This window comes from Denticeps clupeoides, chromosome 14, assembly GCF_900700375.1.
Source record: "Denticeps clupeoides chromosome 14, fDenClu1.1, whole genome shotgun sequence".
Classification (NCBI taxonomy): domain Eukaryota; kingdom Metazoa; phylum Chordata; class Actinopteri; order Clupeiformes; family Denticipitidae; genus Denticeps; species Denticeps clupeoides.
In genome coordinates, this window is record NC_041720.1 from 8602245 (window position 1) to 8619783 (window position 17539).

A 17539-nucleotide genomic window follows, 5' to 3' on the forward strand; every position below is an offset into this window, starting at 1 on the left:
ACTGCTCCCCGGGCGCCTGTCACCAAGGGTGATGGTTAAAAGCAGAGTGTTTCACAATCACTTCATTTTCACTTTTTCACTTTCATTAGATGAAAAAAACCCACTTCAGGCACTTGATGAAAAGTTACAGAATGTACAGTCACATAATCATTGAATAATGTTAATATTCCACTGCTTTTGGTTTTATTGCTTCTTTATAGAACCTTGAGATATTTCATTATTCACTGTTACTTTGATCGGTGCTCTGTACTAATTCTCAGTACAACTGGTACGGGTGCATCCAGAGTTTTACGTGTTCGTGTCCCGTGCTAGAAACAAGACGACAGCGTGACGCGCCAGACGCGTCGGGAGGACGGCGGCGATGACGCAGGCTTGACAGCGCGAAAGCCCGACACCTAGAACCCGGAGCCGCAGTCCGGCGGCGAGGCGGCACCCGGTGTCGCGTCGCGTCGCGTCGCCGGCGCGTCAGGTGCGCAGAGTCCCGGGTCCGCGGCGGCGCGGCGACAGACACCTGATGAGCCGTGCGCGTCCGGGCGGAGAGCAACTCGGTCCCGGAGCTCTCCAGACCGCCGCGGCGCCGCCGATCGTCGTCTGGAGATCTCACTCCGAACACATGGATTCTACGAGAGAAGACATGACATCAAAGGTGAGAAACGTTTCCTCACTTCGTTCCAACCCTGAAAATCTGGATCATGCAGGATCATGTAGATAAATGTCATCTATGACTGTGTTTGCAACTAATGGGTTAAGTTGTGTGAACACTTCGATTCAGTCAGTGTATGTAATGCGCTAAAATAACCCGATCAGTGTGGGAGTGCCGTTATTAAAGTATAATAAAAAAATAAAAAAATACAGGGGGGGGGATGTGGGGTGTTGGTCTGAAATCCCGCTCGTCCTCAAAGAAACGAGGGTGGATCAGACTGTTTTCTTTTTTTTTTTATTACCAGTCATGTCTTCATGAAAGTCATTTTCTTTTCAATTAGATGGACTCTATCACCTCTGAGACCATCTTAATAATATAGCAAGGATCATTCTGCATGCTTCAAAAAAAGGCCAATTAAATTGTTAATACGAGTCATATCATCATCATTATTGTAACTTTTCGGGGGGTTATGGGACATGTTAGCTTGCCTGGCGCCAGCTCTGCTTTTTTTTAAAGAAATATTTTGTCTAAAGTAGTACACCTGTATCACCATGGCAACCATCAAAGCCGTTCAAAGCCATCAAATAACGTTTTTTTAACGTTATTGTTAAATGTAACATCTCACTGTAGATTGTTACTGGTCGTAGTTGTTGGTTACTTGTGAGTATTCTTAACAAAAGTCCCCAAAATGATTTAAAAAAAAACCCTCAAACAGTCAAGGTTTATATTTTTTCCATTAACTCAATTCCTTAAGATTTATAAAAAAAAAAAAAAACATTCTACTTGCCGGAATATTTAACTATACCGGCCTCAGGATGTCTAATTTGAGTCGACTTGAATGAAGGATGGGGTTCATTAACCCCACACTGTGAGACGGACGACCTCACCGCGCTGCTCAGGATGCCTGTGTCCATCCTTGGTGGAAAAAAGGGTCACGTGACGAAGTGTTTGCGCAGCTTGTTTATTTGCAAATAGGCGCTGACGCCTTTGCTGTTGCCGCTACCGCTTGCCCACCTCGCCCCTTTCAGGTCTGTTTCGGGCAAAAACGAATAAGAATAATCTGCCATGTGGTTTTTTTTTTTAAATGAATGCAATATTTGGGCCATTTGGTGCCCTGTAAGAAAAAGTTTGACATCTACTATTATTTGGCCGTCACGAGCTTTCATTACCCAATAATGTAGCGTAGATCAAAACTCATTAGGTGGAAAGCAATTATCGTGTGTGACATAATCACATAAACGTTTTATAAGATGATTCACGACTTCAGTGCGTTCAGTGTTTGAAGGACCTTCTGAAGTACCGTCATGTGGCAGGTCCGCAGCCATGACGGGCGATATATTGCGCAGAAATGCTGAGGGTGCATATTGCTTCCATGTAATGGACTGATTTTATCCCCACACACGTCTTCGGTTCAAACATCCATAAACGTGCCTGAGATGGATGGCGTTCGCAACATATTTTGGGGGAGATGCCAGTCATTATTTATGGACTGCTTGCGGAGTTGCCGCCAATTTGTTGGCAGTGTCATCCGTCCATTCGTCTTCCCTGAGCAAAGCTGTGCGTGTACCTTGTCCCTCGCTCTGCGGTGTACGGTTTCCTCCTTTTCTCCCCACGTGACGGCTTTGTGTCACTTTGTGTCTCGAACCCGGTCCTTGCACCAGCGTGTAATCTCCAGGATTACACCTTGTGATACCTGGTTTGGATGCCGCCGCCGCGGTGCCTCGGCAATCGAGCCGAAATCAATAGGCTCCTGCGCTCTCGCGTCCCCCTGCTGGTTCGCTGCCACCAAATGCAGACGGAAGAATCATGGCGCTGCGCTGTCAACCTCCCGCACCACGTCTCACTTAAAGCTCGCGGCGGCCTTGATCGCTGGGGCCTCGCCTCCTGTTCCAGCTCCAGGAGGACGCAGTCATCCTGTTATGTGCCGCTAATGATGTTGTTTTGACGGGACGCCTTCCTGGAAGGCCGACCAGGAAACACTGGCGAGCCTATTATAATGGGAGGAGACGAACAGCATGGGGAACGCCGATCATTTTTCCCTCTTGTTTGCGGCTCGCCTGTGTCCGTGCACCCATCTCTCAGGTCCTGCGATTAGCACGTCTTACCCCTGTGCCTGCAACCTTGTTTTTTTTTTTTAAAACACCTTCTGCTTGTTTTTAAAAGCTCTTAATAGATTAACACACTGTCGCCGAATAAATCTAGCGCTGCCTTAGTGACCTGTCAAATTGGACAGTAAGTTTTGTAGATTTTCGGAGAGATGTTGGTAGCCGACGGGGACGGTGGTAGCCTAGTGGGTTAGACACTCGCCTTTGAACCAGAAGACCACAGTCACAGTGTCACGGTCACTTCAAACCCCACTTACTACCATTGTGTCCCTGCGCAAGACACTTAACCCTGAGTGTCTTCAGGTAACTACAGTTATGTAACTACAAGCCCCAGTGGTCAAATGGATAAGGCACCTGCCTCCTAAGACAGGGATTGTGGGTTCGAGTCCAATCTGGGGTGTTGAGCAGGAGAGTGGCGCAGCAGAAGCGTGCTGGGCCCGTAACCCACAGGTCGTTGGATTGAAACCATCCTCTGCTACTTTCCACTTAGATGGGTAACAAACCAGAAGACCCAGGTTCAAATCCCACTTACTACCATTGAGTCCCTGAACAACACTTAGCCCTGAGTGTCTCCAGGGGGGGACTGTCCCGTTAATTACTGATTGTAAGTCGCTCTGGAACAGGTTGTCTGATAAATGCTGTAAATGTAGATTTAATACGGCCCTTTTTCTCAACAAAATGTGAAACACACTGAGGCACAAATATGTGACCAATGCAGATTCAGGAAAAAAATACTGGACAATGATGTTAAGCTGATATCTGGTACCAAGCCGTCAGTTGCAGATCCTGGTGAGGTGGTGTGTTCACCAGATGAGGATCTGGTGAATCTTGATGGTTGTGGAGTACTCTGTGTGAGGCACAGATCTTGGGGATCATAGAGGAGGTCCCAGGAAGGTTCACCTGGACCACCAGAGAATCCTGACCCTACTTTGAGGCTCATTGTGCAGTCCAGTAGCCTCTGATTCTCATGGTGGGTCAGATGCTCTATTGTAACAGAGGAGCCCAGGAAAACAAGGAATGATCGTCTTTCTCCACATGTGACGATTTTGTGTCACTCTATGTCTTGAGCACAGTCTTTAATCACCAGAATTACACGTCGTGATTCCTGGTTTAGATGCCGCTACAGTGCCTCGGCCATCGAGCTGGAATCAATGGTCCTCTGTATTTAACCGTCACCCTTGGTGAGCAGTGGGCAGCCATGACAGGCGCCCGGGGAGCAGTACTTTGCTCAGTGGCACCTCAGTGGCACCTTGGGTCCTTTTCCTTAACCACTAGGCCACCACTGCCCCAGTTTCATGACATGCAGGGCGACAAGCTTTAACGCAGCATTAAATAGTCCAATCAGTCAGGTGTATTGCAGGTTAATATGGCTATGTTGTAGATTTTTGCCGCTCCTCAGCAATCGGTGTAGCAGACACACCCACCCCCAAATGTTGATGAGACACATGCATGTGAGTGTACAGTTAAACACACCCATTAAATATTTCAAATTAATCAAAGTGATTAACAATTTTGACAGCCATAATTAACTTTAAGATGAATGTGAAAGTGGCACAGAACTGGATTTAAATTCTCATGTTCTGTCTGGAGCGCATGAGCTAGTCATTACTGTATACTCAATTATTGAACACACTATATATTAAAGAGTTTTCTTTGGTTTTATTATAGTGTAGGGCAGCATGTAAACATATAGCCTTACATCTGGGCTTTTTGATGTCGTGCCATGTGGTCAGGTTAGTTCCTGACTCCTGGCAGGGGGCTTGTGGGTGGTTGGGTATGTGGGAAGCAAAGGACAAAGACAAGGGCAGGTCTCTTGGTTCAGCTTTCATTATTATTTCATTATTTGGGTGTTTTCAGCAATGACAGCCACAACACACACATTCACAATTCAGGTAAGGTTTCTCCTGGATGCAGCCAATCCTCTGGCTAACATGAGTGCATCAGCTTCTTAAGTCTTTTTAAGCTCTACGGGATATTTTTGTATGTGAGACAGAAAACAAATATAACTGTTTAAATTGAAAAGGTGATAAGCCGATTCATGTGAACTGACTGACATGCTGACTGGCATGCATAATTTTTTATTAATTTGGTATAAAAAAAGGCAGATTTACCGAGCTTGACACCGCATCTTCCATCTGAAAAGCATCCTCTTCAGAATAACTCAGGAAAATACAGTCATTTTACACACCATTGACCTTGTTGGTGCACAGGAAGGAGGATCTGTCTAAGAATCCATGCATGTCTGAGGTATAGGGACTCGATGATATAGATGAAGGACCTTTGCATAAAAACAAGCAGGGCGTGGTCCAAACTTTTCCATCCACTCACTTATCTTTAGTTTTTCATCATTTATCACAGTAGACAGTAGACTGTGAGCAATAACAGTGCAGAGCTTATAATAATTTCTTTTTCAGGTGGTATTTTTTGCTTGGTTGACCATTAACCTATAACATAGTAATTTCCAGTTAGCAATAGTGCTAAAAAGTCAGCATTTAATGATGCATACACGTACACATCATGTTCTTTTCCTGACAAAACTCCAAATCTATAGAAACCGAATGAGAATTGCTGGTGTCTTCCTCTTGTAAGTCGCTTTGGATAAAAGCGTCTACTAAGTAAAGTAAAATAAAGTAAACTATGCAGCTGTGACTATCTATGATACTGGAGGCCTCCGTTATGGGGCAGACCACAGAGAGAAATGCACAACATGATGACACTAGAAGGGTAAGCTGTTTTACTTCAGTTATGGTCTGTCCCTATCATAGGCATGACTCCTTTGTGTCACGACTCTTGGTGCGGGAGTGATGAAGGTTCAGAAGCCAGACATTGAGGTGCAAACAAAGATTTATTAAACACAAAGAAAACTGGTTCGAGGGCCACAAAAGGAACACAAACAAACTCGAAACTACCCAAAGGCTTGTGTCAAATGGACAGGAACTGAAATCAAGACCAAACACAGGATAAATAGTGTCAGTCCACATTAATGCAGCAGCATCCAAAACATTATGCAAGTATATAGTAGCAAGAATTTTCCACACTACCATTCATAATTATCGATGCACCTACTCTGTGGTGGTTAAGGAAACTACAATGGAGCCATTTTGAAGAATCCAATAAACATATTTAGTATTTCTTGAATCAGGAGAAATCGAAGTATATATCATGAATCTGTTTTATCCGTTGCTTCTTTTTCCCTGCATGACTGCTTTGTTCACTATAGTCATCATCAAAAGCCACTCATTAACATGGGTAAATAATGAGAAAGTATTCAGGATAAACCTTAAGGACTACTTGAGGTGGTGGAGAGAAACCAATAGTTTGAAATGCTGATCTCCTGATTTGGAGAGATTTCATAGTCCTGTGTCTTCACTTTTGTAATATAATGTAAAATTGCAAGACCCATGAATGAAGTGTATCTTTTGCACAAACGTTTGACTGGTAGAGTATGTTGTGGTGGAAGCCTATGACATTTACATTTATGCCATTTATGCCCATATCCATAGCAACTTACAATCAGTACTTAAAGGGACAGTCCCCTACCACAATGGTGGTAGTTGGGATTTGAACCTGGGTCTTCTGGTTCATATAACCATCCTACAACCTACCTCAAAAGTCTCCCTATGAGACCTTTGACAATGTTCAACCCCAACTTACTACCATATTCATCCATGGGTTCCAACAAGAGGTTGACATACCTGTAATTCGGGGTGGCTAGCACGCAGCATTTTGCATTTATTTTGTGCTCCTGCAGAATATCTCTGCAGTCTGCTCTCTGTTAACCGCCTGCTTTCTTCATGATAAAACACAGGCTACGACTAGCTTGCATAAATCGTCCTCTTAATTAAAAATCCATAGTTTTTGCTTGTATAGTTGTGCAGTGCTCTGTCTCTCTGCAATTTCTCTCTGCGGGCATCAGTTTTTTCCATTTCCGGGAATAATGTACAAAATATTATCATGTGTTGCCCCTGGTAATTACGTTTTTTTATTCAACCCTACCATGCAGCGAGAACTCCAAGAAAAAATGAAACAAAAGGTTTCCATTCAAATCAAAGTACGGGAACACAAAAGGAAGCGGGGATGCGGCGGGATGCCAGCAAGTGGGCGGAAATGCTCAGCTGTGTCCATACAAACACATGCGGGGACGCGGCCGCATTCGCAACTGCAATGGCTATATTGCGTGAACGGGGAAACTCAGCCGAGGTGTCTAGCTTAGACTAGCCGAGGCTAGCGAATGATGACGTCACCTGCTGATACACAGCAGCACAGCACACGGTGCACACAAATATCTCCTCTGCATTTATCCCATCACCCTGAGTTAGCAGTGGGCAGCCATGCCCGGTGCCCGGGGAGCAGTGTGTGGGGACGGTGCTTTGCTCAGTGGCACCTCAGTGGTACCTTGGCGGGTCGGGATTCGAACCGGCAACCTTCAGATTACGGGGCTGCTTCCTTAACCGCTAGGCCACCACTGCCCCCACTGATGTCTAAGAAAAGGAAAGAACGAGCAATTTGTGAGATAAGTTGCAGATGGACAGTAGCGATTGTAAAGCGGCTCTCTGTCCGTCATGCCATGGGGTGCAAGGGAGGCGCAAACGCTCGACATCAGGGAACGTCTGGTTTTAATAAACAAAAGAAACTTCACCATTAACCCTGCGTTAGTGACTGAGGGAGAAAAGCAACGTATCAAGGGTTCTAATGTATTTAGGAGCCTTGTATGCGTGTGATGTGCAGCACCTGGCTGGTCCAGGACTGCTGTGGCATCACACTATCGGTTATGCTAATTAGCTGCTGCATTTTCATGTCTTCGTGTAATTATAATATTCATACGTATTTTTAATTACTCGGTCCAAGCATGAGAATGGTGACATTTACCATTGGGCATCAGTTAGATAAGGGAACATACTCGCTGTGCTCCCATTTGCACTTATTTCCCACTAAAAATAAATCTGTATTATTTTGCGTCGCAGAGGTTGCAAGAACAGTAGGATCTTGTGACAAGCACTTGAAGGCGGCGCATCGTCACTGTCAAATTTATTGAGTTACGTTTCTACGCTTTGAATGGATAATTGAAAAGAATGTCGAATCAGATCTACTCTTTTGGAATGATTCAATCAGTTCAAAGCACCAGCAGCACGGCAGCACTCCAGGCTCCTTTCCCGGGTAACTAATCTGTCCGCCCCTCACTCGCACACGGATTTATGACCTTAAAGCAACTGTCAGTCACTATTTGTGTGTGACAAATCTGCCATTCCTCCGACATCCGTCAAAGTCCCCCTGTTCAGGCGCTAATCTGCTGAGAGCTCCCACTGTGGACTGGTCCAGTTTCCCTCTCTCCTCGGCGTCCGATGTTTTATTTCACGTGGGAAAATGTCAATAATCTGCTGGGCTCTAATTCTGTTGTCCGTGGTTTGCTGGCCTTGCCTGCCACTGCTGAATTATAACCTGCTGCTGGGGACGTCGGGCTTGTGCAGGGGACGATGCAGTCACACAGCCGCCACACAGCACGTCCCGTTTCACTTCTCGCCGGCTGAGTACATGTTCAGTGTGATGGAGACAAAGGTTGGGTGTACAGGGGAGGACAATTTGGAGCATAAATGCATGAGTGCAGTGTCAGTGGAATTAAGCTTTAGATTTAAACACTCAATTAAGCGTTCATGTGACTTTTATACAAGAATCTGTTTAACATAACAATTAGTTCCTATAACATTCCTATTTTCAGAAGGAGAAGACCACAGGTTTATGTGTCCACACCAATTGTAGCATTCGTAGTTCTCCAATAAAGGAAACTATCACTGTGAGTTACTAAGCCAAAGAATTCCATAATGCCATCTCTCAAGCCTGAAAAAGCAAAATGACCAAATTCCCAAGTCCACACCCACCACGGTGATGAAACCGTCTCAGCCAGAAATGTCAACTGGATTGACATGATCAACTGGATGTCAATAGGATTGAAATTGTTCTGCCAGAACGCTAAGAGGGGCAGTTTCGGGTTTTACAGATTATATAACATTTGAGATGCAAATCATCTAGACATATAGCTAATAAACATAGCTACTATTTTACACCATTTTCATTTGAACTCCGCCCACTTATTTTATCAGTGTGACTAAGTCAGGCAAATCTTGACTCAAGGACGTAGTTGTTTTGTATCTGTAAGAAATGTAGCAGAAATGCACTTCGACCCCTTTTGGTGGAATTATGTGGTAAAAGACCCATTTTCTTATTAATGGATGTGGCTGAAAATCACCCACCAAAGGCCAGCAGAAATATATTGAGCCCCTGATGGATTGCGCTTGACTGTTATTGGTTATTATGGACGTTCACAGCATGCCGATGTATTGTCCAGGCCTGAGCACGAGGCGCTGGTGCCCGCCACCGGTCGGTTTTATGATAATGACGGTTCACCAGTGCAATCTCACCTGCTGAAAGGTCATCCATTTTCCCAGCAAAATGACAGCAGAGTAATAGCATCATTCTCTGACATCAGGGTGGGAACTTGCATCCATTGCATGATTTAGGGCGCAGTTTTACCCCCCAAAGCTGTAAACAAAGCTGTAAAGTTTTTTTTTTTTTTGCTTCCCCTGCAGCTTAGTGGCCAGACAGTACCAGCTTTGTACGCCAACCCGTGTCCAGTCACTTTGGCCATCAAGGCGTATTGGACGATCGCGATGCTGTTTTCTGCGGGTTATTTATTTTATTTTTTGGAGGCTTTTACCATTATAAAGGTCCATCGCTTGCATTTCTTTGCTCATGTGTCATCTGGTTGAGTGGGCGGGATGGATTACACTTGCTCCTCTTTTTTTTTTTTTTCTTTTTTTTTCCGCTGGCCAGTGCTGTTGTATAATGTCGCTAATCAATGCTTTGTTCCTTTGATCCTTCGGAAAATGAAATTCTCTGGCCATTAAAAAGCATTTTGAATAATTGATGTTATCGGCGGCAGGCAAATATAATTATTGTGACTGGTCTTAATGATTTTAGCTGGGGCCTAAATGATTGTTTTTACTATTAAATTGGATTCTCTGTGTACAGAAGGTTTCGAACTGATCTGTAAAGTGACATTTTGTTTAATATCAGGCTTATCTAATGTACAATAAGCCAAATCCTCAAATGCTTGTATGCCTTAAAAGAGGCGTCTTCATTTTAGTCCACAGTTTTCATTCACTCATAAAGGGTATATTGATCTTTTCAAACCCGCGTAGCAATTCCACCATTTTGATCATATTATGTTTAAGTACTGTCAGGCCCTGTACAAGGCGGTGCAGTAAATGGAAAAAAAAAAAAGTATGGCCTGTTCAGCTTAACTTATCTCTGTTTTGCAGCAACAGTGAAAGGAGAGGGGTGTCGGTGGTGGGCGCCACACAGCTTACAGTCCTGCGAGCCTGAAGCCAGTCGAACCGAGCCCTCTCTCTGAATGCTGACCAGAAAGAATCACTTTCTCCACGCAGTTCCCCTGGGTGCTGCAGTTTCCTCCCACGGTTGGGGGGGATTTGTGATGCTGCGTTGTCAGTGCATGGGAGTTCGCCCCGCATTTATGGGCTCCTTTATGCCATTACTTGTTCTCTTCTGTGCACCAGAAGCAATGTTGTGCTTATCATTAACACGCAGTTTCAGTGTCCCTACATACTCAAACTCATGATTATTCAGTCAATCAAAAACCGAGAGGCGCAGTGTTGTTCAGCAGAATAAATCTTTTTCTTGGGTGATAATAGCCCAGAACCAGATGACCAGTTGCTCCAGGGGGAGTTGCTCTGGGGGGGGGGGACTGTCCCTTATCTACTCATTGTAAGTCGCTCTGGATAAGGGTGTCTGCTAAGTGCTGTGAATTATGAATCTGTCGCGGAGAAAGTGTGTATCTCTATTGAAACATTCAAGACTTTACACCCTGTCGGTGTTGTTGCTTTTCCTAGAGGTCACCCACTGTGGCAGTGATGGATGTTTAAAACGTTGCCATGATGGATTTTGGCTGAGTTATGCAGCTACAACGTGCTGCACAGTAGCACTGCTCCAACTATTGTAATGTAATAACATCAGTTCCCGCTGACAGGGCGTTGCCTGTGGGACATAGTGAATTAGAATCAATTTTGAGAGGAGAAATAAGAATCGGTAAATACCCATGTAGCCTATATAGTGAGCTGTGTCACTAAAATGTAATACCTCAATTCCTTAATCATGAAATAGTGTCAGGATCCAGTCGGAAAGGGGATACTCTGTGTCTGGGTCATTTTTTTGGTGATGTTTCCACTGTCCATATGATCAATTATCATGTCAATCACTCGCTTAATACAGATCTGGGTGGCGGAAGCCAATCTCGGAACATTGAGCACAGGGCAAGGACTCACCATTCACACCCATGCATGATGCAACAGAAAAACAGAGAACCAGGTTCTATGGGTAGAGCCTGCAAATGCACGCTCAAAGCCAGAGCCTGGATTCGAACTCACAACCTAGAATCCCAGTGCTAACCGCCATGTGTAATTAGTCATTCTTTTTTTAAAAGTGTTCTGGAGTGTCCACTTGTACCTTGTTCAGGCTTGAAATTACTGACCAGCTAAATGACAGATTTTTTACAATATCAATTGATATTGATATTAGAAGCCTAAAATTAAACTGTGGTGTAATGGCCAATTATGGGGACATAATCACGCCAGTGTCAATAACAACTATTGCAGCCTTTGGTGCAGCTTATTTCCTCTGTTTTCCTATTGTTAGTCTTTCATGCCTTTCAAAAACTTTTATGGTACGTTACACAAAAAAACTTAAGAATTCGTGCACTGTGTCTGGTAGCTGGCAATTTTCACAACAGCATGGTGAGAACAAAGGTTGAGGGAAACAATTCCTTTTTAATATTTTATATGACCTTCAGAGCATTATTTACATAAAAGAGCTTGAAAAATTAGTTTTTTTTTTTCAGGGGACAATAGCAAAATATGTTAACATGTTCCCTCCAAGGCCTAGGGATCGCACTGTAGGTGTGCAGTGATGATGAGGAGAAAACAACAAGTGGGCGTAAAATGAATAATGGGAGATTAAAGTTGAATGCACCCATAAAAAAATAGTTTTTCCGAAAAGCTTAATGGGCTGAAGAATTGCTGTCCAACGCGCTTGAATCTGGGTGCAATGCGTTGTTGTTATTATTTATACAGGAAAAAAGAGAAATTATCCCGATTTCGGTCACAACACAGACCTCTGTGCTTCCCTTTGCTATATTTCATGCTTCCGGAATATCATTATGCTGTATGTTTTTTGGCATGCCACCTTTCTCACTCTTAATTAGGGTCAGTGGTGGCCCAGCTAAGAAACTGACTTGTGACCAGGAGGTTACTGGTTCGAATCCACCAACCATCAATGTGCCCCTGAGGTACTGTGGAGGTACTGTGCCCACACCCTGGTCCCATGATGGGTGATGAGTTAAATGCATCGCAGTGACAAATGCTCTCTTTCACTTTTGCCATGTCCCCAGCTTTGACGTGTCCTTCTTGTAATTCCCTGAATTCCCATGCTGTTCCCACTGGTGATTAGGTGTATAAACGCTGTGCCATTAACATGACATCCTGGTAGCAAGAGAGACTTAGTACATTTTTCACTTTATGTTCAGTGACTTCAGTACTACTGTGAAAACATCCCTGCCGCATGTAGTGCTCGGTGAGGTCCCCGGTCCCCAATCTTCTCCTAGTGCTTTTGGTGTTGGCCCCTTGTGTCATATTCTAGTACCCTTTTTTTTTTATTCCACACGAGTACGACAGTTATATATTTTTTTGTAGTATTTATTTCATACGCATGTCCACACGCAGCAGTTGCTCAAACCCGAAATTGTAAGATAATTATTGGCACTGCTGGATAATTGGTGCTCAATTCAGTTCAACAAACAAGCAGTTGATTACGTGAGAAATCCAGGATCACTTCAGGTCCGTTGCCTCGGTGGATGGCGGGTTGGAAACGACAGTTCGTTTGCTAGAACGGGCTTTATTTTAATGGCGCCGTGGCCACCCGGATAAGACTTTGTTAGCATGTCATCGAGCACGCGCAGCATGGCGTCCGCATTATTAGAAATGAAAGCAGGCAAAGATGAAAGTGCAGCTAGGTTGTTAGGTCCTCCTTCTCTCAGCTACCGCTAACTAGCAAGCCAATCCTTTCTTGTTCACGAACCAGAAAAAAAGCCTCAGAGGACTTGTTGCTGTGACGATAGCGAACGTGCCCCATGTGCTGAGTCCATTATAATGCAGCTCATCATTGCTTACCATGTTTTTATCTTCTATTCATTACAACTTTCAATAAAAGGACAGGCTCAGAGGTACTAACAGTGTCTAATTAACAAATATTGAGATTTGAGTTATTGAGAAATATTGAGTTCACTGAGACACAAAAAAGGTTTCTCATCAGACCTGGCCTTTTTAACTCAACACCTAAACCTTATCATCTCGACCAGGATTGATATGTCTCGGTGAGCATATTGTTAATATTTCACTCAACGCACCCTACTCAGCCATATATAATTCTAATGCCTTATTTTTAAAAAAAGTGAAGCACTTTAATTAACCTTCCTTTTATCAGCCTGTAAATAAATGGAAGTTGATAGGCTAAATGTGACGCCAGAATGCTATTAGTGATGAAGGCCATGATCCTCTGCGTCTGTGCATGTAGCAATAATGTTTTCCAAAAGCAGTTAATTAAAACACATACACCAAGGAAACAAATCCTATTTAGATGCAAATGCGTCCTGATCCACATATACATGAAATGGCCATTTGTCTTTTCTTTATCTGCAAAGGATGTGTTCCTCTGCGCTACATTTTAAAGGGGAAAATTGGGTCTATTATACCAATATGGTCTAATCTCCTTTTCCATGGGGTAAAAAAAAGATCATCATGTTGTTAATTGAACTACAGTACCAAGTACCCATTTCTACCTGGGCAGATGGAGTTGGGTGGTGAAGGTTCAGAAAAAAAGCTGTCAGGATGGATGGCATTTTACCTTCTCTACTCCCACCAAGTGGATGACCTGAGAAGTTTCTCCCCAAGTGACGTCTGTAGTTCAGGTTCAGCAGCGTATTCACCATGATGCGGTGAAGTGTTCACGCGGGTTCCTGATAAATGGCAGTGAATATCTGTCCACACATAAAAATGCGTGACTGGGGCGGGCCAATGCACTTTTAGATGCGTTATTAAGTATTCGACATAAATATAACCCAGCTACCCACTGGCAGCTATTTTTACACATTTTAATAGAGTTCATTAAACAATGAAATACGGAACAGTCTGCCAGAGGGTTCTTTAAGCATCTTTAAACTCTTTAGCTTAGCATTTTATTTCTTTAATTTAAACCAGTTGAATCCCCTTTATTTAATTCTATACATTTTTTGTAATGCACAGTTAAATCATTTTCCTTCTTTTGTTAAATACTCGTAGCTACATGAAATTAACTCTAAAGTCTCATTGATTATTATGTGTGTCAATATAAAAAATGCATGACTTACAACACACAAATGTATTTTCTTATGAAATATGTAATAATTCCAAGTTTTAAAAGGATATATACCATGTAGGTTACTTTGAGAAAAACATGTCCAATTAGCACGAATCTAAATGAAAGTCTTCTAATTCAATTGTATGCGACAACATATGGACAAAATACTATATTAAAGAGTAATTTAAATCTGTATTTGGAATAGTTCCTGTATTCCTGTAATAGTTCCTAAATCTGATTTGGAATAGTTTCTGTGTAGAGTGCATTCCAAATATGACTATCTGAGCAAGAGTCAGTTATTAATATTCGTGGATCACAAATATATCCCATTATTTAAGGATCATGGGCCTTTTCATTTCTGAACACCCTGCCTAATCCACATCTCATCCTTAGGGCCACCTGTCAACCAGGATGAACCGTAACCTTAATTTTAGTTTGGAGAAATTCCATCTGACTGCCTGATATGAATTGTCCTCAGCAAACTGGGCCCTTTGTATGTGGCCGTCAGCTGCATCAGCATGTAAAGGTCAATTAAATCCATGCCAAAAAGAGTCCCATGGGCTGTTTGTGTTGCATGCATCGATATGCTTCATTTGAGAAGCATTATTGTGACCTTTAAGGACACACCATGCCCCTAAATTATCACCTGTGCAATCCCTTTGTTCTCATGAAGTCTATAGGCTATGCACCATGCTTTATGAGAACCAAAAGGGAAGAGAAGTAGCTGCTTCCTTCAGTCGAAGCAACTGGTGGGGTACAAATGACAGGCATTGTGGAGATGTGATTACCCTCCACTCCAAAACCGCTGCATATCTAGAAGTGTGGCGTTCTCAATCTGTACTCCAAGCCGGTAAGTACTGCCTCACTGGGGGATAATTGCACAACACAACATTCAGCACGCACTCAGAGATAAACACTGCAGCTTCAAGGCAAAACCCAGTCAATGAGGTTAACCTTGCAAAAAAGGGGATTTTCAGATGGACTTTTATTTGTTTGTGGCTGAATGGACTGCATGAAAGAGGCTCTTGTGAAGACAGATTTTATTGTCACTGAAACAATTGGGAAATAGGCACAATTAATTTGATATGTATGTCATTTTAACTTTCCCCGGTTTTCTGTCCATTTTCTGTCCACTTTTGTCATACGTTTATTTTACAGATTTTTGTTAGATTTCAGTGCTGAGTTATTCATGTATTTATCGTGTCTTTCAGGGCTATCATTAAGCCAGGAGGCTCATCCACACCCCTGGGGTCAACCCAGCTTGGCCAGTGAGAAAAGCTGGACCTGTAATGGAGATGGAGCGTTACCTTGGGGAGAGCTCAGGGCTGCTGGCCAACAGCTCAAATTGCACTGATGCTCCATCAGGGGCAACCTTAAAAGTGACCATGGTGACAGAGAAGTTAGTCATTGTGATTTTCCTGGGCCTCCTCACCCTGATGACAGCAGTGGTGAACAGTGCTGTCATTGCAGCCATTTTCACTACCAGGAAGCTTCACCTGCCCGCCAACTACCTCATCTGCTCATTGGCTGTCACCGACTTCATGGTCGCTGTGCTAGTGATGCCCCTCAGCATCATCTACATCACTATGGAGACCTGGTCCCTGGGCCAGGTGGTGTGTGAGGCGTGGCTTAGTGTGGACATGACGTGCTGTACTTGTTCGATTCTGCACTTGTGCGTCATTGCGCTGGACCGCTACTGGGCCATCACCAAGGCCATCGAATACGCCCGCAAGAGGACCACTCGCCGAGCCGCCATCATGGTGACCATCGTGTGGGCCATCTCCATCTTCATCTCAGTTCCCCCACTATTCTGGAGGCACAGGCCCAGCGCTGGCGTGCCGAACCAATGCTTCATTGAACATGAGCATGTAGGCTACACCATCTACTCCACATTTGGAGCCTTCTACATTCCCATGACTCTGATTCTCATCCTGTACTACCGGATATACAGTGCAGCCAAGACGTTGTACCAGAAGCGTGGCTCCTCGCGCCACCTCAGCAGCCGGAGCACGGACAGCCAGAACTCCTTCAACCACTGCCGTGTGGTGCACACCTTCTGTGTGTCTGACCTGTCCACATCAGACCCCACCATGGAGTTTGACAGGTTCAACGTTACCATCCGTATGCCATCCTTCGAGACAGACATGGACGGGTCAGATGAGAGGAACCAGATCTGCACCTCGCGGGAGAGGAAGGCTGCTCGCATCTTAGGGCTTATTTTGGGTGCCTTCATCCTCTGCTGGATGCCGTTCTTCCTGAAGGAACTGCTGGTGGGACTGCGTGTTGTGAATCCTTCCCCACAGGTTTCAGACTTCCTCACCTGGCTGGGCTACGTCAACTCCCTCATCAACCCTCTCCTCTACACCAGCTTCAATGAGGACTTCAAATTGGCTTTCAAGAAACTGATGAGAATGAAGGAACACACATAAGATATTGCTGTATTAATCTGTATTGCACTATAAGACAATATGATCTGCAAAGGCACATTTCATGCTGTTTTTCATTTGCAAGATGTGAATGTGTATATTTCTAAAGATACATCATCTAAAAAATAAAAAGCTAATCATGCAATCTCTAGTCAAAACATGCACAAACATAAAACCACCATGTACTTTGCTGAGGCTGTGGAAAAGGTGTCTTATCGTCTACCTCTAACTTTAATCCATGTTGCCCCCACTGCAAACAATGTTGCCCACAAAGGTCTTCAAGAACGTTGTACCAGTCTGGTCATATACCAATTGTGATTGTGTGCACACAGTTGGTGAATCCTGAGATTGAGAATGGGTGGGCACTACGGGGTATTAAAGCTTTTGAGGTTTAATAGTTCACATGGATGAATGAGTAAACGTCACCGGTGCATGCAACTAGACGGTGCCAGACTGATTTATGTGGATTTTTATGCAATATTGCAATAATACAAAATTGCTTAATTTAGGTACTAGCAGGAAAAAAAGTACAGAAACGTTTATAAAACACTGAAAGGTCTTTTTTTGCAGTTTGCACAGGTGTGTGTTTCTATGTATATATAGAAATAGATAAAAGATTTTGACCTCTAGCCTAGTACGATTGCATGAAGTCAACTGCAAAACACAGCACCACACTGCAATCTTCATTATTGGTAAAAAAAATAATACACAAATAAACAAAGGCCGAGGCCAACACTACATACAAAATTCCACCTAAATGAAGGGGCTGTTTCAGTACATGACTATATTATTGAATTGCTATTTTTGTATTGTATTAAGACATCTATTGTAATAGATTCAGATGTCATTCAGCAATATTTTAAAAAATATAAGTAAACGCTTTAGACACGGTTACTACTATTAAA

At 43.5% G+C, this 17539-nt stretch overlaps 1 protein-coding gene across 1 annotated transcript; it reads left to right on the top strand.

Annotated features, from left to right (window-relative positions):
- Positions 1–353: 353 nt before the first annotated feature.
- On the top strand, positions 354–16687 carry htr1e (5-hydroxytryptamine receptor 1E). The gene is made up of 2 exons (XM_028952976.1): positions 354–646; positions 15420–16687. The coding sequence occupies exon 2, from the start codon at positions 15498–15500 to the stop codon at positions 16635–16637; it is 1140 nt and encodes a 379-aa protein (XP_028808809.1). The 5' UTR covers positions 354–646; positions 15420–15497; the 3' UTR covers positions 16638–16687.
- The last annotated feature ends 852 nt before the right edge of the window (positions 16688–17539 follow it).